The 24,898-nt window shown below is 51.0% G+C and overlaps 1 protein-coding gene across 3 annotated transcripts; it reads left to right on the forward strand.

Moving 5' to 3' along the window:
• Window positions 1-1,530: 1,530 nt before the first annotated feature.
• DAO (D-amino acid oxidase) lies at window positions 1,531-21,865 on the forward strand. 3 transcript variants are annotated; one of them, XM_029049296.2, is made up of 11 exons: window positions 1,531-1,822; window positions 7,539-7,834; window positions 8,823-8,937; window positions 11,602-11,678; window positions 12,970-13,035; window positions 14,836-14,892; window positions 16,939-17,041; window positions 18,285-18,367; window positions 18,583-18,700; window positions 19,294-19,392; window positions 20,560-21,865. In XM_029049296.2, exons 2-11 carry the CDS (start codon window positions 7,641-7,643, stop codon window positions 20,689-20,691), a joined length of 1,044 nt encoding a protein of 347 aa, XP_028905129.1. In that variant the 5' UTR covers window positions 1,531-1,822; window positions 7,539-7,640; the 3' UTR covers window positions 20,692-21,865. The 3 variants fall into 3 exon arrangements, with proteins under 3 accessions (XP_028905129.1, XP_028905130.1, XP_028905128.1); XM_029049297.2 differs by having other exon boundaries at window positions 1,536-1,822; window positions 7,633-7,834; window positions 14,836-14,890; window positions 16,925-17,041; XM_029049295.2 differs by having other exon boundaries at window positions 1,537-1,822; window positions 14,836-14,890; window positions 16,925-17,041.
• The last annotated feature ends 3,033 nt before the right edge of the window (window positions 21,866-24,898 follow it).

Genomic DNA, 24,898 nt, shown 5'->3' on the forward strand with positions numbered 1-24,898 from the left:
TGTACATTCCAAGCGCTTAGTACAGTGCTCTGCACATAGTAAGCGCTCAATAAATACTATTGAATGAATGAATGAATGCTAAGCACTGCACTAAGTGCTAGGGTGAGCACAAGCAAATCGGGTTAGACGTAATAATAATAATAATGTTGGTATTTGTTAAGCGCTTACTATGTGCCGAGCACTGTTCTAAGCGCTGGGGTAGACATAGGGGAATCAGGTTGTCCCACATGGGGCTCACAGTCTTAATCCCCATTTTACAGATGAGGTAACTGAGGCCCAGAGAAGTTAAGTGACTTGCCCACAGTCACACAGCTGACAAGTGGCCGAGCCGGGATTCGAACTCATGACCTCTGACTCCAAAGCCCGTGCTCTTTCCACTGAGCCACGCTGCTTCTCTAAGGACGTAAGCCCTGTCCCACGTGGGGCTCACAGCCTCAATCCCCTTTTGACAGAGGAGGTAACTGAGGCACGGAGAAGGGGAAGTCACTTCTCTGGGGTCGCACGGCAGACAGGTGGCGGTGCCGGGATTCGAACCCCTGCCCTTCTGACTCCCAGGGCCCAGCTGTAGCCACGAGGCCATGCTGCCTCTCTCAATAAAATGAATCAATAATTGTGGGCCTCACGCGTTGCAGTTCCACCGCCATCGTGGCGGTAGTTGCCCATCGCCGCACTGGATCCCTTCCCCCTCCCCATCGATGTATGCCCAGTGCTCACTGGGAGCTACTGGGACCCAGAGCCCAGCCAACCCCACCGACAAGTGAGAAGCAGGGTGGCCTAGTGGGTAGATAGACCCCGGGCCTGCGAGTCAGAAGGACCTTGGTTCTAATCCCTAGCTCTGCCGCTTATCTGCTGCGTGACCTTGGACGAGTCACTTCACTTCTCCGGCCCTCGGTGACCTCATCTGCAAAATGAATTTTAAGACTGTGAGCCCAGCGTGGGACGGGGCCTCCGTCCGAGCCGATTAACTTGTATCGGCGCTTAGAACGGTGCTTGGCACGTAGTAAGGGCTTAACAAGTACCGTGATCGTTATCATTAACACGGATCCTTCTGCTGCCCAGGCCGGTGCTCTCTCCACTCGGCCATGCTGCTTCTCTTATTATTATTATTATAGTTATGGTAGTTTTTAGGATCTTATTATAGGCTCAGTTCTGCAGTAGGATACCAGATAATCCCACTCGGGGGCTCCTAGTTTAAGAGGGAGGGAACGCAAGTGCCTTGTGCCCATTTTTCCGATGTGGAAACCGAGGCCTAGAGGGGTTCAGCGACGTGCCCGAGGTCGCGTCGGCCAGGGGACGGCGCTGAGTCTTCAACCCCGCTCTTTTGACCCCGGTCCCGTGTTCTTCCCTCTAGCTGCCGCTGGCCGGTTGGCCCCGAAACCTTCAGCCTCCGGAGACCGTGCCCCCCTACCTGCGGAAGCAGGGTGGGCAGAGCCCGGGGTGGCGGATCGCGGGTGGCCGGAGGGCCGGTCACTGCCAATTGGCTCCTCTTGAGCCAGAGTTCGGGTGGCTTTTCCAGGGAGCAAGAGAGAGAGAGAGAGAGAGAGAGAGAGAGAGAGGGAGGGAGATCTCCAGGGCTGGGCCGGGCTCCAAAACCACTACGCAGTTAGGAGAAAGAGCTAATCTCCACCCCGGAGCTCAGAGGCTGACTTTGACCGGACGGTTCACTCTGGTCACTGGGAGACTCTGTCCACACGCTCCGCGCCCCGGAGAGGAGAGCGAGGCAGCCTGCGGCCGCCTCGTCCCCGGTCCCGGAACTCACCTGGGCTGGAAGGAAGCCGGCCTTTGGGGCGCAACTCGGACGGTTTTTATCTGGGAAGTCCAGGTGAGTGGTGGTGCCCCGATCTGCTTAGCTCCGACCAGTTTTCTCTGGGTGTGGTGTTGGTTAAGCACTTAGGGTGTGCCAAACGCTGTCCTTAGCTCTGGGGTAGAGGCAAGGTAAGCGGGTCAGACCCAGTCCCTGGCCCGAAGTCTAGGAGGGAGGGCAGGTACCGCAACCCCATTTTGCAGATGAGGAAAAAGGAGGTCCGGAGAAGTCAAGTGACTTGCCCGAGGTCGCACGGCGGGCAAGTGGCGAAGCGGGAATTAGAATTCAGGTCCTCCGGCTCCCGGACTCTTTCTGTTAAGCCACGCTGCTTCTCAGATGACTGCACAGGTGAGACGTCCTCACCCCTTTCGGCTGGGTCCTGGGCCGAGCCCTTGAGGGCGTCTTCAGAGGGGAGAGGAGGGGGAAAGGGCAGGACAGGAGAACGCCTGAGGAACCTCTTGACCCCGAGTACTCTGTAAGGGTAATCACACTAGTTGTGGTATTTATACAGCGCTTCCTAAGTACCAAGCACTGTATTAAGCAGTGGGGTAGATCCAAGCTAATCCAGTCAGACCCAGTCCCTGTCCCACGTGGGGCTCACCGTCTAGAGAGGAGAGCAAACAGGCCTTGAATCCCCATTTTACAGATGAAGAAACTGAGGCACAGAGAAATTAAGTGACTTGCCTGAGGTCGCTCAGCAGGAAAGTGCCAATTAAGACTATGAGCCATATGTGGGACAGGGACTGTGTCCAACCTGATTGGCTTCTATCTACCCTGGCGCTTAGTACGGTGCTGGACACGTAGTAAGTGCTTAACAGAGACCATTAAAAAAAGTGCAGCACGGTCCGAGTGGCCTAGTGGATAGGGGGCACGGGCTTGGGAGTCAGAAGGATCTGGCTTCTAATCCCGGTTCGGCCGCTTGTCGGCTGCATGACTTTGGGCCAGTCGCTTCGCTTCTCTGGGCCTCAGTTCCCTCATCTGTCAAATGGGGATTGAGACTGTCAGCCCCATGCGGGACAGGGCTGTGTCCAACCCCATTAGCTTCTATCTACCCCAGGGCTTGGAACAGTGCTTGGCACACAGTAAGGGCTTAACAGATGCCATAATAAAAAAAAGTGGCAGAGCTGTGATTTGAACCCAGCTACCTTGGTTCCTAGTTCTGGGCTCCTTCCACTAGATTGCGTGATTTTTGGGGGGATTGGACAGCCATGCGCTTAGGAGTCCCAGAATAAAGGCTTTCCCCAGGGTCCTCACCCCAATAAGACCCTCACGGGCCCTTAGGCAAAGATGACCCCCACAGTTGCCAAGGTGAAAGTTCTGTCAAACATCTCGCAGAGAGTTCAGCGTGCACTGGTCCAGGGACCTCGGCATTGTCTCGAGCTCTGGTCATGCAACAGTTCTCGCCTCACAACCTGACCTATGTGATGGTTTCCTCTTGGTCGTCAGGGCCCGGTTCGGTTTTTCCGTCCGGATTCCATCCCAACTTGGAGAAACGGCCCAGCCTAGTGGAAAGAGCACGGGCCGGGAAGGCAGCAGGACCTACGTTCTGATCCCGGCTCCGCCACTTGTCTGCTGGGTGCCTTTAGGCAAGCCACTTGGAGGGAATCGGAAGGACCTGGGTTCTAATCCCGGCTCTGCCGCTTGTCTGCTGTGTGACTTTAGCCAAGTCACTTCACTGGGCTTCATTTACCTCATCTGTAAAATGGGGATTGAGACGGCGAGCCCCACGTGAGACGGGGACGGCGTCCAACCCGATTTGTTGGTATCCACCCCAGCGCTTAGTACAGTACCTGGCACATAGCAAGTACTTAACAAATACCATAATTATTATTCCCTGGGCCTCAGTTCTTTCATCTGTAAAATAGAGATTAAGACTGTGAGCCCCTTGGGGGACACAGACTGTGTCCAAACTTATCTTGTATCTACCCCAGCGCTTAGTACAGTTCCCGGAAAATAGTGAGAGCTTAACAAATACCATTTTAAAACAACAAAAAAAAACAAAACCCCAGGACCTTTCCCCTAACCTGAACCCCCTCCATCAAGGCTCTGTTCTTTTTTTTTTCCTTTTTATGAGGTTTTTTTTTAAGCGCTTACAATGTGTCGGGACTGTACTAAGCACTGGGGTGGATACAAGTGGACACTGACCGCCTCCCACATGGGGCTCACAGTCTTAATCCCCATTTTACAGAGGCACCTGAGGCAAAGAGAGGCGAAGGGACTTGCCCAAGGTCACAGAGCAGACAAAGGTCTGATCTGGGATTAGAACCCAGATTCTTCCCTCCAAGGCTGCTGAGACCCAGGAGGGAAGAATCTAGAATCTTGGAATGCTTTTCTAGGGGGACGACCACGAAGCTGGGAGGCAGGTGACCTGGGTCTCGGTTCTGGCCCTCTCCTACTGTGTGATCCCAGGCAGGTCACTTGGCCTTTCTGGGCCTCAGTTTCCTCACCTGAAATGGGAATGATTCCTACCTCTCCCTACCTCACAAGGATGGGGGGAGGATAAAATGAAGTAATGGATGTGAAAGAAATACGGCAAAATAAAGCCCCGGGTCTAGGAATCAGAAGGACCTGGGTTCCAATCTTGCCTCTGCCTGCTGGGTGATCTTGGGCAAGTCACTTCATCTCTCTGTGCCTCAGTTCCTTCATCTATAGAATGGGGATTAAGACTGTAAACCCCATGTGAGACAGGGACTGTGTCCAACCTGATTACCTTGTATCTACCCCATGCTTAGAACAGTGCTTGGCAAATAGTAAGTGCTTAACAAGTACCATAATTATTATTATTTACTAAACACTGGGGTAGGTATAAGATGTGTCCTGTATGGGCAAGTCATTTCACTTTTCCGTGCCTCAGTTACCTCTTTGTAAAATGGGGATTAAGAGCCAGGATTTTCTCCCAGAGGAACGGATTGTCTCCCACCTGGCAATCTGTGAACCCCAAGTGGGACACTGGGTCCAACCTGATTAGCTTTTTCTATCCCAGAGGTTAGTGCAGTGCCTGGCACATAGAAAATGCCTAACAAATCCCATGAAAAAAAACAAAAATCAAAAGATAATCAGGTCAGACACGGTCTCTGTCCCTCATCAGTCACACGGTCTAAGTAGGAGGGAGAACAGATACTTCCTCTCCATTTTAGAGCCGAGGAAACCGTAACAAAGAAGCCAAGTGACTTGTTCAAAGCCACAGAGCAGGCAGATAGCAGAGCCAGAATTAGAACCCACCTGCTCTAACTCCCAGGCCTGAGCAGAACGAGGCAGGGACTCTGGAGACCGGGGTTCGAATTCCGAATCTGCCACGAGTTTGTCATGGGATCCTGGGGAAATCACTCCACCTCTCTAGTCCTCAGTTTACTGATCTGTAAATCAGGTCGCTAATACCTGTCTCCTCCCCTGTGGGGCAGACTGTGGGACAGAGACTGAGTCTGATTTGATCATCTCGTATCTACCTCCTCCATGTTCAGCACGTTGCCTTCCCCAAAGTAAGGACTTGATAAATGCCAAAATGATTGTGATTAGGAATTATTATCACTTGAAATTATTACTTGGAATTCCCTGGAATAGGGTGCTCAGAGATGATGCTTAAAGGGAAACAGGGTGGTCCAGTGGATAGAGCACGGGCCTGGGAGGCAGAAGGACGTGGGGTTCTAATCCTGACTCTGCCACTTGTCTGCTGGGTGACCTTGGGCATGTCACTTCACTTCTCTGGGCCTCAGTGACCTCATCTGTAAATTGGGGATGAAGACCCCTTGAGGAACAGGGACTGTGTCCAACCCGATTTGCTTGTATCCACTCCAGTGCTTCGTAGAATGCCTGGCACTTAATAAGCAATTAACAGATACCACAGTGATTATTATCTACCAGTGCTTAGTACAGTGCCTGGCACACAGTGAGCGCTTAACAAATACCATAAAAAAATACAATAAGATGCTTCTTGCGTTTGTTTTTTCCAGTCCCCACTTGGCCGTGGAAATCTTTGATGTTTCCAATGTTCTTGGCCAACAGCTTTGTACTTTTCCCTTTGATTTTCAAAAGGCCAATCTGAGAATGTCCTGCCATAGAACAGTCATTCAGAAGGGCCACCCCCGAAGATGCCAGGATCTTCAGGTCGTGGGAGGAGAGTTTGGAGAAAAGAGGAGTGAAAGTTGAATTTGGATATTTCCCGGCTCAGAGAGCTCCGTGGTTAGAATTCCACTTTCGTTTCTGGATGATCTTCCTGCAGCACAAACAGGGGACATCAGAGCGAGGCAAGGAGTTTATGAATTTCTGTACACCCTCCTCAGGGTATATAGAGAGAAATTGAGCAGACACACACACATATATACATAAATATATACATATATGTATGTAAAAAATGTATTTATCTGGAACATTCTAGTTGTAAATATTTTAATGTCCATCTCCCCACCTAGAGTGGAAGCTCCTTGTGGACAGGAATGAATCACATCGTTATTCTGTACTTTCCAAGTGCCTGGTAGATTGCACTGTACCCAGAGGGTGTTCAATAAATGTTACTATCAATCAATGCTGTTCAATCAATGGGAAGCAGCAAGGCTAAGCGGATAGAGCCCGGGCCTAGGAGTCAGAAGGTCATGGGTTCTACTCCTGGCCCCTCCTCTTGTCTGTTGTTTCTCCTTGGGCAAGTCGCTTCACTTCTCTGTGCCTCAGTTCCCTCATCTGTCAAATGGGGATTGAGACTGTGAGCCCCACAGGGGACAGAGACTGGGTCCAATCCAATTTGCTCTGTCCACCCCAGTGCTTAGTACAGTGCCTGGCACAAAGTAAACCTTTAACAAGGATCATGATGATGATGATGATGATTATTGACTGTAAGCTTGTATGGGCAGGGCAGGGAATGTGTCGGTTTATTGTTATGTCATACTTTCCCAAGCGTTTAATACAGTCCTTTGTCCACAGTCAGCACTCAATAAACATGATCGAATGAATGAATTGAGGGCTAACTGTGTGCAGAGCACTGCACTAAGCTCTTGGGACTGGACACTCTAACAGAGTTGGCAGACAAGTTCCCTGCCCTATGTCTATTCCTGTGTGAAAACGTAACATCCCTGAGGGCAGTGAACGACCCCACTTGATTATTCTGCACTTCGGAAACACCTAGTACAGTACACTGCACTGGCTGGGTGCTCAATAAATGCTACTGCTGTCCTACTCTTGCTGCCAATGCAACTCTTATCATCATCATCACCATCCGTGGCGTTTGTTGAGCACTTGATTTTCCCACTTTGGTTGTTTCAAACTGCCTGCATTTTCTCCTTTAATCTGGAGAAGGAGTGGCAGAGCGGGCACTTAAAGTGAGTATCTAAGTATCAATCGATGGTACTTATTGAGCACTTCCTGTGTGCAGAGCACTGCACTAAGTAACTGGGAGAGGACAATACAATAGAATTGTTGTGGCCTTTTTTTCAATGGTCTTTAAGTGCTTACTATGTGCTGGGCCTCTTTCTAAGCACTGGGGGAGATACAAGCGAATCAGGCTAGACACATGGGCCCCCCGGTCTTAATCCCCTTTTTCCAGATGAGGTAACCGAGGCACAGAGAAGTGAAGTGACTTGCCCTAGGCTACCCAGCAGACAAGTGGCGGAGTGAGGATTAGAACCCAGGTCCTTCTGACTCTCAGGCCTGTGCTTGATCCGCTAGGCAACACTGCTTCTTCCTCAGAAGCTCTCGCTCCTTTCCTTCCCTCCCGCGGTCACCGTCCCCCTGGTCTCCTTGGCAGGCGGACCCCCGGCCCCTGAAGCCGACGGTCTCCCCCGCGACTCCCGCCGACCCCTCACCGTCGACCGCCCGGATCTCCCCGTCTCCCTCCGCAGTTGTCGAGATGCGCGTGGCGGTGATCGGGGCCGGGGTCATCGGGCTGTCCACCGCCCTGGCCGTCCACCAACGCTTCCACGCCTCCATGCCGGCTCTGCAGATCGAAGTCTACGCGGACCGCTTCACCCCACTGACCACCAGTGACGGGGCAGCGGGCCTGTGGCAGCCTTACCTCTACGACCACGGCAACGTGCAGGAGACGTAAGGAAGCGGCCTGAGGTGGTCCTGGGGGTGCAGTGGTTGGGGCACCCTCTCCCCCCCGGGTGCCCTGAGAGCCACCGAGGCTCAGTCAGTCGGTCAGCCGTATTTACAGTTCCCAGCCTGGCTCTGTGGCCTCTGCATTCTAGTTGTAGGAACGGTAGCTATTGAGGGCTTACTTTGCACCGAGTACTGTACTAAGCGCGGGGAAAGAAAAGATGATCGGATCCTGTCCCGGGCCCTCAAGGGGTTCACGGTGTGCGTCACTTCTCTCTCTGGAGCTGAGGTCAAGGCAAGTGTCTCCTTGGCCCCACAGCCTGGCGGGGGTGAGGGGGTCAGGCAGCAGTGGGTCAGGGAATGGGGCAAAGCCTGACTCAGGGACCCCGGTGCCAAAAGGCAGCCAAATTAATTCCATCATATTTATTGAGCACTTACCGTGTTCAGAGAAACGTGTGGGAGAGTAAAATCTAGCAATACAACAAATACCCTCCTCACAATGAATTTTACAGTCTAAAAGGGGAGATAAGAAATGAATAAAAATAAATAAATGACAGATATGGGCATAAGTGGTGTGGGGCCGGTGCGGGGGGATGAAGAAAGGGAGCAAGTCAGGGTGACACAGAAGGGAGTGAGAGAAGAGGAAAGCGGGGCTTAGTCAGGGAAGACCTCTTGGAGGAGATGGGCTTTCAATAAGGCTTTGAAGGGTGGGGAGAGTCGTCGTCTGCCGGATCTGAGGAGGGAATTAATTCATTCAGTCGTATTTACTGAGTGCTTTCTGTGTGCAAAATACCTCACTGAGCGCTTGGGAGAGTACAGTATAACAACGAACAGACACATTCCTGCCCACAACGAGCTCTCAGTCTAGAGAACACGCCCCGGATCTCGGGAGACCAAGAACGAAGCTGCCCCGAGGCCCCCCGAAGGGGAAGTGGCCGGTGGAGGCAGAGGCAGAAAAAGGTGGGAAAGTAGGTTTTCCGTCATGGCGGTGCAGGGCCTGGAACAGACAGACGTTCGATTACCTTCTGAGCCACCTCACATCCCCGGAGGCGGAGAAAATGGGCCTCTTCCTTCTCTCCGGCTACAATCTGTTCTCGGCCCCCGTCCCGGTGAGTAAAGGAGGAATCTAGGGAGCGGCTGATGGGGCTGCAGGAATTGGGGTCGGGGGGGGGGGGGGGAGCGCCGAGGAGAGGCTCCTTCCCACTGGAATTGTTGGCTATGGTATGAAGGGGTGAGAAATTTGGGGTGAAGGTTGGAGAAAGTGGGGGAAGTAGGAATTAGAGGCCTTCCAGTCATTCAATCAGTTGTATTTATGGAGCGCTTACTGTCTGCAGAGCACTGTTCTAAGTCCTTGGGAGAGTTCAATATAACAATAAGCAAACACATTCCCTGCCCACAACGAGTCTTCCCTGATTACGTCCTCATTTCCCCTACTCCCTCTCCCTTCTGCATTGCTTAATACCCTTACAGCTGTACCCTTTTAGGACTTGATATTCCCCCTCACCCTCAACCCCACTGTACTTATCTCCATAACCGTAATTTATTTCTTTATATCTATGTCTGTCTCCCCTTCTAGACTGGAAGTTCTTTGTGGGCAGGGAGCACGTCTACCAACTCTATTGAACCATACTCTTCCGAGAACTTAGTACTGTGCTCGGCACACAGGAGGTACTCAACAGATACCAATGATCGATTGATTGATAGGGGAAAGTGTATCCCCCAGTATATTAGAAATAATTACGATTATATTATTACTGATAATAAAAAATGGAATTTCTTAGGTGCTTTCTATGTGTTAGACACTGTACTAAGCCCTGGGGTAGATACAAGATAATCAGGTTGGTCCCAGTCCCTGTCCCACATGAGGTTCACAATCTAAGTAAGTTGGCGAACAGGTATGGAAATCTCCTTTTCCAGGTGGGACTCTGACTTGCTTTACTTGTATCAACCCCAGTCCTTAAAACAGCGACTGACACATAGAAAGCCCTTAACAAATACCATAAATATAATTAGGAAAGGGCTGCTGTGCATTTCCAAGGCAGAGAGACATCCCTAGCGTTTAGCATAGTGCTTAGTCACATGTTATGCGCTGAATAACAGCCATGATGATTATTCATTATTATGATGGTATTTGTTAAGCTCTCATTATGTGCCAAGCACAGTTCTAAGCACTGAGGTAGATGCAAGATAAGCTCTGGAGCTCACCGTCTTAAGCCTCATTTTACAGATGAGGTAACTGAGGAACAGAGAAGTGAAGTGGTTTGCCCAGGGTCACACGGCGGACAAGGGGTGGAGGCGGGATTAGAACCCATGTCCTCTGTCTTCTGTGTTCTTTCCGGTGGGCTCCACTGCTTCCCACGTCAGCTTTTCTGCACATGGATGAGCTGCTGTCACGCAGTCCATCAGTGATATTTATTGAGCACTCCCTGTGTGCAGAGCACTGTACTTGGAGCTTAGGAGAGTACGATCCAACAATGTATGGGAGACCCATTCCCTGCCCACAGTGTGTTTACCAGGCTACCCAGCAGCTATTCTTGGCCCTTCTGCTTAGGGCCAGAGGCAGCCTGGCTTAGTGAAAGAAACCCAGCCCTGGTGGTCAGAAGACCCGAGTTCTAATCCCTGCTCTGCCACTGGCCTGCTGTGTGACCTTGTGCAGGTCGCTTAACCTCCCTGGGCCTCTGTTTCTCACCTATTAAATGGAGATGAGGTTCAGAATCTCCCCAGTTCTCAGACTGTGATTAGATGACCTGATTTGATCGTCTTGCATCTACTCCCCATGCTTAGCCGGGTGGCTGGTCCGCTCTAGCCTCATTCCCAATTTCCCCTCTGACCCACATCAGCCTCAGTGTAACGCCAGTCTGCTTGGTGAGCTGGGCCTCGGTTTATCCTTCTAAATAGAAGTGATTTAATAAGATAAAAACATAGATGGGAAGCAGCCCGGACTTGGGCATCAGAGGACGTGGGTCCTAATCCCGGCTCTGCCACTTACCTGCTGAGTGACCTTGGGTAAATCACTTCACTTCTCTGGGCCTCATTTCCCTCATCTGCAAAATGTGATTCAATTCCTGTTCTCTATCCTACTTAGACCATGACCCCCAGGTGGGACCTGATGATTTTATATCTATTTCTGTCCTTAGAACAGTGCTTGGCACATAATAATAATAATAATGTTGGTCTTTGTTAAGCACTTACTATGTGCAGAGCACTGTTCTAAGTGCTGTGGTAGATACAGGGTCATCAGGTTGTCCCACGTGAGGCTCACAGTCTTCATCCCCATTTTACAGATGAGGTCACTGAGGCCCAGAGAAGTTAAGTGATTTGCCCACAGTCACACAGGTGACAAGTGGCAGAGCTTGGATTTGAACCCACGACCTCTGACTCCCAAGCCCGGGCTCTTTCCACTGAGCCACGCTGCTTCCCTACAAATGCCACTATTGCTATTATCATTATTTTTTCATTATTATTATTATTATCCCTTTGGGTAATATCACTCTATTGTTAGCAGATGATTCCGTTGGCTAAAATATAGGAGCAGAGTGCATTCTCCTTCGTGGAGAACTCCCACTTCTATTCTCCTGGAGCCCTTCTCATTTCGGGCAGCGAACGTGTCTCCCAACTCTGTTGTATTATACTCTCTCAAGCACTTAGTACAGTGCTCAGCACACACTGGGAGCTCAATAAATTCCATCGATTGGTTGAGCGATCGATCCCACACGGAAGGGCTTGGGTCTGACCGCCAGGGAGTCCCAAATCGATGCCTCCCCCCTCCTTAGGATCCCTCTTGGAAGGATGCCGTTCTGGGATTTCGGAACCTGACGCCTAAAGAGCTTGAGCTGTTCCCCGGATACAGGTGAGCCCCGTTCCGTTACAACACAGCTTCTTTTTACACCATTTGGATATCCGTCAATCGTATTTATTGAGCACTTACTGTGGGCAGAGCACCGTGCTGAGCACTTGGGAGAGGACAGTATACCAGAGTTGGCAGACACGATCCCTGCCCACAACGAGCTTAGAATCTAGAGGGGGAGAGAGGCATTAATATCAATAAATGATGAATGTGGACTGAAGTTCTGTGGGGCTGATGGAGGATTGAATAGAGGGTGCAAACTCAAGTGCAAGGGCGACACCGAAGGGAGAGGGAGAAGAGGAAATGGGGGCTTAGTTGGGGAAGGCCTCTCATAATAATAATAATAATAATGTTGGTATTTGTTAAGTGCTTACTGTGTGCAGAGCACCGTTCTGAGCGCTGGGGTAGATACAGGGTAATCAGATTGTCCCATGTGAGGCTCACAGTCTCAATCCCCATTTTACAGATGAGGTCACTGAGGCACAGAGAAGTGAAGTGACTTGCCCACAGTCGCACAGCTGACAAGTGGCAGAGCCGGGATTCGAACCCATGAACTCTGACTCCCACGTCCAGCCTCTTTCCACTGGGCCACGATGACTTGCCCAAGGCCATACGTGCTCCCCTTTTCACCTCTTCCTCAGCCCCAAAGCACTTATGTCCATATCCATAATTTATTCATATTAATCTCTGTCTCCCCCTCTAGACTCTAAGCTCGTTGTGGCAGGGAATGTGTCCACCAATCTGTTGTGTCTTACTCCCCCAAGCACTTAGTAGAGCGCTCTGCACAGAACAAGCACTCAATAAAGATGATCGATCGATTGATTGATTGATATTGAACGCCTACTGAGGTCAGAGCACTGAACCGAGCCCTTGGGAGAGAACAATAGAAATAGTAGACATGATCCCTGTTCTCTGGGAGCTTCCCGTCTAGTGGAGGAGATGGACACAAAGACAGACTTGACACACGGCCCCCAACTTTCCTCCACTCCAAGCACCCCACACAGAGGATCTGGTGCTGGGCCTAGCAGACAGATGCTCTAATGGTGCTCTCACGTTCTTGGAGAAGCAGCAGGGTAGTGGGTTCTAATCCCGGCTCCACCACTTGTCCATTGTGTGACCTTGGCCAAGTCACTTCACCTCCCTGGGGCCTGTTTTCTCAACTGTAAAATGGGGATCGAGACCGCGGGCCCCATGTGAGACAACCTCATTTGCTTGGATCCGCCACAGCGCTTAGTCCAGTGCCTGGCACGTCGTAAGCACCTAACAGATACCACAATTCTTATTATTCGCCTAGCTATGGGTGGTTCAACACGGCCTTGATCCTGGAAGGGAAGAGCTACCTGCCCTGGCTCACCAAACAGTAAGTATCAGTGTCTCTTCTTTCTCTTTCACCCCTTGGGGCCGGCGAACGCTGTTGGGGAGTTTGAGCTTGGGGCTGTTTGCAGCTGGGGGTCGGGGGAGATGGGGGAGATGGGCGGGGAGAGACCCAGGGAGATCTAATGTCTCCCACCAAGGACTGAGAACTAAGACTCTCGGGAGCGGAATGTCCACGGCCCGATCCGGCCTGTCCCTTTTCATTCCAAAGCCTTTCCCCAATGGAATATTTCCCCCCACTCCTGAGGCCTGGCCCTCTTCCAGATGTTCAAAGGGAGAACAAAGTCTCGAAAACACGGCGCTGCCATCCCCTCCTATGGCATTCTTTGGCCCCTTCCTTTTTTAAAAAAAGAAATACTATTCATTAAGCCCTTACTATGTGCCAAGCACACTTCTAAGCACTGGGGTAAATACAAGCTAATCAGGTTGGACAGAGTCCCTGCCCCCCATGGGACTCACAGTCTCAGTCCCCATTTACAGATGAGGGAATTGAGGCACAAAAAAGCGAAGTGATTTGCCCTAGGTCACATAGCCGACAAGTGGCAGAGCCGAGATTAGAACTCAGGTCCCGTGACTCCCAGGCCCAGGATCTAACCCACTCGGCCACTTCCTTGGAAGCGCACAATTGAGGCTCATTTGAATAGAGCCATTCTAGCCCATTTCAGTTTAGCATTAGATGAAGGCCTCTGTTTCACATAGATCGTGGCAGATTTTCAGTCTGTTGGCGTGAGGGTGACTCTTTGCCAAATAGGATGTGAAAGGTAATACTTTGAAAATTAAGTCTTGTGTTTACATATGTTTGTTATTTCTTATTTATTAAGTGTTTACTATGTGCCAGTCACTGTAATAATAATAATAATAATGTTGGTATTTGTTAAGCGCTTACTATGTGTCGAGCACTGTTCTAAGCACTGGGGTAAACACAGGGGAATCAGGTTGTCCCACGTGGGGCTCACAGTTAATCCCCATTTTACAGATGAGGGAACTGAGGCACAGAGAAGTTAAGTGACTTGCCCACAGTCACACAGCTGACAAGTGGCAGAGCTGGGATTCGAACTCATGAGCCCTGACTCCAAAGCCCGTGCTCTTTCCACTGCGCCACGCTGCTTCTGTACTAAGCACTGAGGCAGATATAAGCTTTTCAGGGTGGGCAGAGTCCATGTCCCACTTGGGGCTCACAGTCTTAATCCCCGTTTTTCAGATGTGATAACAGAGGCCCAGAGAAGTGAACTATAGAAGTAGCAGACAGGGACTGCTTCCAACCCAATCTACTTGTATCCACCCCAGCGCTTAGTTTAGTGCTCAGCACACAGTAAGGGCTTGCTTAACAAATACCTTAATGATCATTATTATTATCTCAGCTTCTGGCCAAGACCGGCCCTCGGAGATCTCCCCTTCCCCTACCACCACCGGAGACGGAGAGGAGAACTCAAAGTCCAACTCCAGCCGGAACTAAGCCTGGCTATTTATTAAGTGCTTACTGTGTGTCAATCAATATTCTAAGCCGGAGTAGGTACAAATTAATTATGTTGGACACAGTTCCTGTCCCACATGGGGCTCACAGTCAAAGGAGGAGGGAGAACAGGTATCCCCATTTCACAGTTAGGAACTGAGACACAGAGAAGTGAAGTGACTGGCCCAAGGTCCTCCAGCAAGGAATTGGCAGAGCAAGGATTAGAACCCAGGTCCTTCTGACTCCCAGGCCCATACTCTCTCCACCAGACCACATGGACTTCCCCAGGACAGAAATTTCAGTCCCACTGACTCTTTCTCTGTATTCCCATAGGTTAACCCGACGAGGAGTCAAGTTTTTCCTGAAGAAAATCAAGTCCTTTGAGGAGGTGAGGGATTGGGTGGACTTAGGTCCAGGGAGAGTGGGGGAAAAGCCGACCCAGACCTGCTGGTGTCTCCTGAGGCATGGGGGATCTGGGCTCTGCCCTGAGTGGTTGGCTTGTTGTGTGTTGCAAGTCACGGCTTAATGGAAAAAGCCTGAAGTTTGTTATCAGGTGTGACCTTGGCCAAGTCACGTAACTCCTCTGCAGCTCAGTTTCCTCATCTGGGGATACTGATGGCTGTCTTCCCACCCCTCTGAAAGACTGAGAGGAGTAAATGAGATATTCGATGCGCAGGAAAGAGCTGTGGAAAAATAAAAATTAGAAATCCCTCTACAAAAAATGGAGATATTATTACCCAGCCTGGTGAAAGGGCTCCAGAATTCTGAGTTCTTTAGAAATATCATAATTATACTTATTATTCTTTCTTTTCTTCCTGTGTGTCCGAGTGTTCACTTTATTTCCTTTCCTTCCTGTTTTAATTCTTCCATGTACTCTGTCACTGTCTTCTGGAACTCTCCAATCTAGGTCAGTGCACCTAGGGGTCTCTTGATAGTTTCCCACTTCTGTCCATTCCTCTTTAGCATTTTCCGGGAATGCATCCGTAAATGATACGAGGAGGAGAGGGCTTGGGCTGTGGCTCCTGGCTCTCTATAATTTATTTTAACATCTGTCTCTCCCTCTAGACCGTGCGGTCCTCGTGGGCAGGGTGCATGTCTACCAACTCTAGTAATAATAATAATGGTGTTTGTTAAGCACTTACTTATGTGCCAGGCACTGTACTAAGCAATGGGGTATATATAAGATAATCGGGTCGGACACAGTCCCAGTCCCACTTGGGGCTCACAGTCTTAATCCCCATTTTACAGCTGAGGAAACCGAGGCACAGAGAAGTTAAGTGGCTTGCCCAAAGGTGCACAGCAGACAAGGGGCAGAGCCAGGATCAGAACCCAGGTCCTCTGCCTCCCAGCCCTGGGCTCTTTCCGACTAGGCCACGCTGCTTCTCAGTTCAACTCCATTGAATTGTACTCTCCCAAGCATTTGGTACAGTACTCTGTGCACAGTAAGGACTCAGCAGAGGTCACCGATCCATCGATCAGTCGATCGATCGATTGAAAATGGTCCTGGTTATGCCCCGTGTCCTCTCCCTTAGAGAGATTTCAATCAATATTATTTACCAAATATGGACCTGCGGGGCTTGGGAGAGTCCAGAAATGATTGGGAGAGTAGTAGAAATGATTCCTGCCCTCGAGGAGCTTGCAATCCAGTGGGGGAGACAGTCATTCAAATAAATTACAGACAGGATGGAGCAACAGAGGATGTAATAACTGCCCCTAAGAGCTCCGGGAGAGGTACGGGTGTGAGCAGTTAAAGGCTTAGGTGAGGCGGAAGTGCTCAAGTGGCAGTCGGGGAGAGGGTGGAGAGATGCGAAGTTAGTCAGGGAAGGCCTCCTGGTGATGTTGTCCTTTCTGGAGGGCTTTAGCACTGCAGATTCTCCTAGAGGTGGCATTTCTTGGGCACCAGCGACCTGGCCATGAAAAGCAGGACAGAGAGGGGGGCCGGCTCATCTCCGTCCGCCGGGGCGGCCCCAGATCACTCTGGATAATGCCAAGGGGAAAGCCAGTTTCCGGGACACCTACCCCGGACATATGCCCCAACTCACACTCGCCCCCAAGTACCCACAAACATATATATATATATATATGTATAGATATATATATATATACATACACCCATAAACATACAGCCGCATAAACGCCCCGAGGTTCGGGAAGGCCACCCGGCAGGCATTGGGATTGGGGGAATCTGTCTGACGGGGGTCAGGGGTCGGGGGAAGGCCGAGCCCTCAGTCCCATCACACTTCCTATTTCATATTACTGCCCGTCTTCCCCTCTGGATTCTAAGTTCGTTATGGGCAGGGAACGTGCCCGCTAATTCCGTTGGATAGTGTTCTCCAAGCACTTAGTATAGTGCTCTGCACATAGTAAGCGCTCAATAGACACCATTGATTTATTGATGGATTGACTGCTCTGTTTCCGGCAGGTGGCCAGAGCCGGGGCCAGAGCCGGGGCGGACGTGATCATTAACTGCACGGGAGTGTGGGCCGGGGAGCTGCAGCCCGATAGAGAACTGCAGCCGGGTCGGGGCCAGATCATCAAGGTCAGTGAGTTCGAGGGGGGGACCCCGAAAGGAAACAGAGCATGCCGGACCCCCCCGAAACGCTTCCACTGAAGCTTCGGGAGCTGAACAAGCCAGCCGATGTATAATCTCGCCCCAGATGTTGGCTGGTTGGGCTTCCCTTTGAAGCTTTCTTTGGAATAAGGGTGTGTTTGTGTGTGTGTGCATGTGTATTTTGAGTGCATATGTTCAAATGTGTTTGGGTGTCTGTGTTTCTGTGTGTGTGTGTGTGTGTGTGTGTGTGTGTGTGTGCGCGCGGCTGGGTGTTTAAGGACATTTGTATATATGTATGTTTGTGGGTATTTGGAGTTTGTGGGTATTTAGTGCCATTGTTCTTGTCTGTCCGTCTCCCCCGATTAGACTGTAAGCCCGTCAAACGGCAGGGACTGTCTCTATCTGTTGCTGACTTGTTCATCCCAAGCGCTTAGTACAGTGCTCTGCACATAGTAAGCGCTCAATAAATACTATTGAATGAATGAATTTGGAGGCGAGTGTGAGTGTGTGCGTATGTCCAGGGGAGGTGGGTCTGTGTATGCAACACATCTACTTATTCTGTTGTATTGTACTTTCCCGAGCGCTTAGTACAGTGCTCGGTGTATGGCAAGCGCCCCATAAATATCATTGATTCATATATGTTGGGTGTGTGTTTCTGTGTCTGTGCATATATGTATTTGTGTGTTGTGTGCATTATGTGTCTCTATGTAAATGTTTATGTGTGCATGTATCCACGTAGGGTGGAATGTGGAATGCTTTCTGTCTCATCCCAGCCATTCTCTGTGAGTGCGTATGTGTGCGTGTGCCCGTGAGGCTGAAACCCAAGCGACCGTCTCGGCAATGGTAAGGGGACCCGTATGACCTGAGGAGGCGGCCTACGGCAGCCACACAGACCCGACCACGGCCACGGGCCTTGGAGCAGAGAGAGTCCGGCCAGGGGGCCCACGGGAGGGCAGGGCAAGGCGGGGCAGAGCAGGCCAGCGTGGGCCAGGGTTCACAGTCACAACCTCGGGAAGCTCCAGACCCGAACGTCACCATGGAGACCCACCCCATCGATCCGGCCTGGGACAGCTGGGCCGAACCCGGCGAGACCACGCACCGAATGCATGGGGGGAAGCATTGCTAGGTCACGGCCGAGCCGCTCGGAGGGCCGGGGGGGTGGGAAGGAGAAGGGGGCCCCCGACCTCCTCCCCGCCCCCCAGATGGACAGACGCCCTTCCTCTTCCTCTAGGTTTTTGCCCCTTGGCTGAAACATTTCATCATCACGCACGATCCAGACGGCGGGATCTATAAATCCCCCTACATTATTCCCGGGTGAGGAGCCAGACTGCGGGGGTGGCGGGGGGCGGCCGGCGGGCTGGGGAGTGGAGAGGAGAGATGAATCGGGGAAGGTCTCCTGGGGGAGACGTGATTTGAGGAGGGCTTTGAGGACGAGGAGGGCGGCGGTCTGCCCGACGCGGAGTGGCCGGGTTTCGGCTTCTGCCGCTGCTCCGCTCAAGGGGGTCCGCTCATCGCGGCCGTGGTTGCAGGAGCCAGACGGTGACCCTGGGAGGGATCTTTCAGCTGGGAAACTGGAGCGAAGCCAACAGCCCCGAGGATCACCAGACCATCTGGAACGGCTGCTGCCAGCTGGAACCCACTCTGCAGGTATGGCCCGTCGAGGCTCTCCCGGGGCCGCTGAGGCCACCGGGGAGAGGGGAACTCCTGGAGATCGGGCCCGACCGAGAGCCGTCGTCTCTCTGGGCCGGCGGCAACGGATAGAGTGTGGGATTCAGGGTTCTAGGCCCTGCTTTGCTACCGGCCTGCTGAGGGACCTTGGGGGAGTCTCTGGGCCTCATCTGCAAAATGGGGATAAGACCTCTGCTCTCCCGCCCTCTGAGACTGCGAGCCCTGTGTGGGTCAGGGGCCGCGTCCGATCCGATCGTCTCCTATCCACCTCGGCGCTTAGCGCAGCACTTGACACATCACACTAAATAAATACTATCACTGGAATATCTGTCTCGTTAGGATGCCGTGGTCGCTCTCTCGGGAGCACATTTAGATAGAGGGATTGTGGGAAAGAGGGATTCAGGTCCTTAGCGTCTCTGGGCCTCAGTTGACTCGTCTGTGAAAGGGGATAAGATCCCTACTCTCCCGCATTCTTAAACTGTGATCCCCGTGTGGACAGAGACTGTGTTCCGATCGAATGATCTTATTTCACCCCAGCATTTAGCATAGTGTCGGACCTTCTCTCTCTCCAGGACGCCAAGATCGTGGGTGAATGGAGCGGGTTCCGGCCTGTACGTTCCAGAATTCGGCTGGAGAGGGAGAAGCTGGACCACGGACCCTTCCGGGCAGAGGTAAAACAATGAGAGAGTCGGAAGTAATAATAATAATAACTGTGGTATTTGTTAAGCGCTTACTATGTGCCAGGCACTGTACTAAACACCGGGGTGGATACAAGCGTATCGGGTTAGATAAAGTCCCTGTCCCACGTGGGGCTCACAGTCTCAGTCCTCATTTTACAGATGAGGTAACTGAGGAACAGAGAAGTTAAGTGACTTACCCCAAGTCACACAGCAGATGAGTGACAGATGCAGAATTGGAACCCAGGACCTTCCGAGTCCCAGGTCTGCGCTCTGTTCACTAAACCATACTGCTTCCCAAGGGGTCACTGGGTCCCCCTACCTCCAGGCATGTCACGACACACCCCAGGCCCTTCACCAGAGCTTGACTCTGCCGATTGATCTGGACAGTCAGGCTTCCTGAATAGTTCCCTAGACCTAGTTTTTTTGTTAATGACATTTGTCAAGTGCTTACTATGTGCCAGGTACTGCGCTGAGCACTGGGGTAGGTACAGTCCTCTGTGATAGATATTGGGCTCTACGCACTGTAAGCGCTCAGTAAATACCATCGACTGACTAAGAAGCTGATCAGGTTGGACACCGTCCCTGTCCCACCTGAAGCTGACAGTCTTCATCGCCATTTTAATAATGGTACTTGTTAAGCGCTTACTATGTGCAAAGCACTGTTCTAAGCGCTGGGGGGAGACAAGGTGATCAGGTTGTCCTACGAGGGGCTCACCGTCTTCATCCCCATTTTACAGATGAGGGAACTGAGACCCAGAGAAGCGAAGTGACTTGCCCAAAGTCACCCAGCTGGCAAGCGGCTGAGTCGGGATTAGAACCCATGACCTCTGACTCCCAAGCTCGGGCTCTTTCCACTGAGCCACGCTGCTTCACTGTACAGACTTTTACAGAAAAGGTCACTGGGGCCCAGAGATGTGAAGTGACTGGCCCAAAGTCACCCAGCAGATGAGCGGCCCTTCTCCCTCCCGAGCCCGGTCTCTAGCCACTAGACCACACTGCTAAACCTCCAAGGAATTCCTTTCCTTTCCCCAATCTGCTCTCCACCGGCAAAAATGTCCATAACGCTTAGTACGTAAGTGCTTAATACAGTGCTCTGCACACAGTAAGCGCTCGATAAATATGACCGAACGAATAACGGTGCCCTCTCATCTCTTTCAGATCATCCATAACTACGGCCATGGGGGCTACGGACTGACCAGCCATTGGGGCTGCGCTCTGGAGGCTGCCGAGCTCTTTGGGCAGATCCTAGAAGAAAAGAAGTCGACCGGGCCCTTTCCATCCCACCTCTGAAAGACCCCCCGACCCCCAGGGAGAGCTTAACCCACCCATCTCAACTAATCAAGTAGCCGACCCAAGTGGTTTCATCCTCAAGACTCTTGATGCTGGGAAGCGAGATGCGGGCCAGAGCTGGGACGTGAGGATAAAGGCCAGCCTATGGGGCTGCCTCCGGCACAGGGTGGGACCCGGGGCCAAACAGCTGCCCCACAAAGTCCCCTTTGGCTGGTTGCGCTGAGGAGTCAGTCGCTCGTATTTATTGAGCGCCTACTCTGTGCAGGGCACTGTACTGAGCACTTGAGAGCGTACAATAGAACAATAGAACAGATTCGTTCCCTGCCCATGATGAGCTTACAGTCTAGAGGGGGAGACAGACATTAATATAAAGCAGGGTCCCGAAGTGTAAGCTGTAGGGCTGACTAACCCATGCCGGTTTCCCTCGTTGCGGCCATCCAACGTGGCCTATTGGATAGAACGTTGGCCCGGGAGTCAGAAAGACCTGGGTTCTAAACCCGGCTCTGCCCCTTGTCTGCTGGGTGACCTTGGGTAAGTCACTTTGACTGGAAACACTCGGGACTTGTCGGAGGCCTGGGATGGGCGAGGCCGGGGTCCACCTGGGGCAGATTCGGGGCCCATCGCCCCCACAGAGTGGACGCTGAAAAAGCCAGAGCTTCCGAAGCCGGGTCCTGGAATCAGCCCACCCTGGCGGAAGTGCACTCCGAGGCCCCATCGCTGGAGAAAGTGTTTCACGGGGAACACGGACTCCCTCAAAGCTCCCTCTGGTCTGAACTTAAAAAAAAAAAATCGAAACGTTCTTTCAGGTCCCTCCTTCCCCAGTTAACGATAGCAAACGGGCCCCTAGGTGCTTTCAAAAACACATCAGCGGAATCTGATCCACTTTACCCTCCCAGCTTAAGCTGTAACCATTGATCGACCGATTTTTCCTCAACGAGTCTCAATCACGCTCAATAAATACCGTTGATTGACTAATTGATTTTTTTTTCAGTGAGTCACAGCAGGAGTAGTAATAATAAGAATGATGGATTTCGCTGAGCCCTTGCGGGGAACGGAGAATCGTGAAAGACAAGGAAGCTGCTCTCGACCTTCACGGTATCTCTTCTGCTTCCCTGGTTACGTCTGCTCCGATTCGGTTCAAGAATAAATTCACCCAGAACCACCTGTAAATCCACATCCTCTAGACTGTAAGTTTGTTGGGGGTGGGGAATGTGTCTGTTATACTGTGTTGTGCTCTCTCAAGCACTCAGTACGGTGCCCTGCACCTGGTAAGCGCTCAGTAAACCCACTTGATAGATTGATCTGTCACTTCTTCCCTTCTGTCTTCTCCTTAGAGTGTAAGGTTCTTGAGGGTAAGGATTGTGTCTACCGACTCCACTGTACTCCTCCAAGCTCTGCCCAGAGCTGGTGCTCAATAAATGCTACTGATTAATTGATCAGTTGATTCATCACAGTATCACCAGCAGATGAAACATCTGGCCTCACCCTTAAACGATCTCCTTAACAGGACCATTCTCAGCTAAGTCAGTAATTCACAGATGTCCTGGGTAAATTGTCTCCTTTTTGGCCAACATTTTGGCATTTCATTCATTCAATTGGATTTCCTGAGCGCTTACTGTGTGCAGAGCACTGTACTAAGCGCTTGGGAGAGTACAATGCAACAGTAAATAGTCACAATCCCTGCCCGCGACGAGCTTAAAATCTAGGCGAGGGGGCAGGGGGAGACAGGCATCAGTAGAAATAAATAAAATGACAGATACGTACATAAGTGCTGTGGGGCTGGGTGGGTGGGGGGAAGAGCCAAGGGAGCGAGTCAGGGCGATGCAGAAGGGAGTGGGAGATGAGGAAAAGGGGGGCTTAGTGTTGGAAGGCCTCTTGGAGGAGGTGGGTCTTCAGTAAGGCTTTGAAGGAAGGGAGAGTAATTGTCCGGCGGATATGAGGAGGGACAGCGTTCCAGGTCAGAGGTAGGACGTGGGCAAGGGGTCGGCGGCGAGACAGGCGAGTCCGAAGCACAGGGAGAAGGTTATACTTTAAAGCCAAAGGTGGAGGAGTTTTTGTTTGATGCGGAGGTGGATGGGCAACCACTGGAAGTTTTTTGAGGAAGTGGAATCTTTTGAGGAAACAGCTGGATATTGTAAAAACTCTTCATTTATTCAACATAAAATATCTAGTGATATGGGGACCCAACTGTCTGATAGCACACTGTTAACAGGAACCCAAAGAATTTAATACAACAAGCTCAATATTCAGGAAGGTTGAAACATGAAAACGTATCCAGTTGAGAAGCCGTACGTTCAAACACAAGGTCACATTCCGTATTCTTGCTGCAAGCATTGAGGACTCTGAAAATCACTGGCTGAAATCCTTTCTAATTCAGAGCTGAAATTCAGAGATGAATGAATCTGGGAATCCCACAACTCAGTTTGGTCGTCTGTTACCTGTAGTAGGTATTTCTTTACCCCTTCCTCCTCACCGTAGTTAGCCGAGTTCCTTCCCGAGTGGCCATTTACAGCGGAAGACTGTAAGCTCCTCCGAAGACTATAAGCACCTCGTGAACAGGAATCCAATTCTATCCTATTGTAGTCCCCCCCAGCGCTTGGTACAGTGCTCTGCACGCAGTAAGCGCTCAATAACTGCCATCGATTGATAGGTCGAGCTGGACCTTCGGAAGGTTAATGCCACCCATCTCCTCTGTTAGCATTTTAGCAGGCCTAGGAGCTTAATCCACACTCCACCGATTCTTGAATTTCTCTCTGCACTCACCACCTCCTCTTGTCAGAAACAGAGACTTTATCTTTTTCTTAACCATTACTCGATTTCCACTTATTTCAGCCCTGTAATACACACTGTTGTTTCCAATTTTGAGACCTGAAAGTTGTTTTTTTTTTCCATCTGGCTCGGGACAATGCCGACTCATCCATTTCTATTATATTCATTTTACACTAGAGTGCTTTAAAAATCAAAGCGCAAACCCACACAGTGGAGGCTGAATTCATTCACTCGTATTTACTGAGCGCTTACTGTGTGCAGAGCAATGTATTAAGCGTTTCCTCAGCATCTAGAACGGTTTAATACACCTTCTAGCACTGAAATAATTAGGAGTCATTTCCCCCCCAGGAATCCAAAAGATGGATATTTTTCCCATGACCAAAGTTGAAATATCTCCAGATATCCATAAATTTAAAAATTTCAAAAAGTTTTCTAGGGACACCTTTGGCCTCTTCAACACCCGTTGATTTTCAAAGGAGAGATGACCTGAAGACCCTTTCTAAAGAGAAATTCTTCACTTGCCTATCTAGAAACGAATTCTGAGTCAAGAAGAAGGGATATTAAAAAAAAGTGATTCTCATCCACCACACATAAAGCATCACGGTCTTTCCATGAAACATGGAGTTTCGAGACAACCACTAGCCTCACCACAGTGTTTCCAATTTATAATAATGTTGGTATTTGTTAAGCGCTTACTATATGCAGAGCACTGTTCTAAGTGCTGGGGGAGATACAGGGCCATCAGGTTGTCCAAAATGAGGCTCACAGTCTTTATTTTACGGATGAGGTCACTGTGGCACAGAGAAGTGAAGTGACTTGCCCACAGTCACCCAGCTGACAAGCGGCGGAGTCGGGATTCGAACCCATGACCTCTGACTCCCAAGCCCGGGCTCTTTCCACTGAGCTACGCTGCTTCTCAACCCAAGAGGAGAAACGGCAAGCTCTGTACCTGCAAGGGAGTTCCTGGGTACGTGGAAATAACTAAGAGGCAGAAGCTCAGAGAGGTGACGGCATTGCAAGCGGCTGTTCCACGAGCCTCTCCCGGCCTGCCCCACTGCATTCTGCCGCGACTGTGGCTTCTGGCAGTGCCGGGGGTCTGAGTCGAAAGGGCAGGGGGAGCTCCTGGACTTTCGGGGTAGGCGCCTAGTACAGCGTTCTGCACATAGTAAGTGCTCGATAAATACCCTTGATTTATGGATAGATTCTTCCCTTCCCCTTGCCCATCCCGGGGTCCCTTAGACGGTGCCGAGTAGTCATGTCCCACCCGGGAAGCTCTTTAACTAAGAGGAAATGCACCACGCGGGCCAGAGACGCGGTTCAGAATCACAAAAGGAAAATAAATAAACGAGACGGATCCCCTTCGGGTCCTACCGACGGACAATCTTCCCAGCACAATAACCGTGACGGTTGGGCCGGCGGGATGAGACGTCTAGAGAAA

This window comes from Ornithorhynchus anatinus, chromosome 21 (assembly GCF_004115215.2).
Source record: "Ornithorhynchus anatinus isolate Pmale09 chromosome 21, mOrnAna1.pri.v4, whole genome shotgun sequence".
In the NCBI taxonomy this organism is placed as follows: domain Eukaryota; kingdom Metazoa; phylum Chordata; class Mammalia; order Monotremata; family Ornithorhynchidae; genus Ornithorhynchus; species Ornithorhynchus anatinus.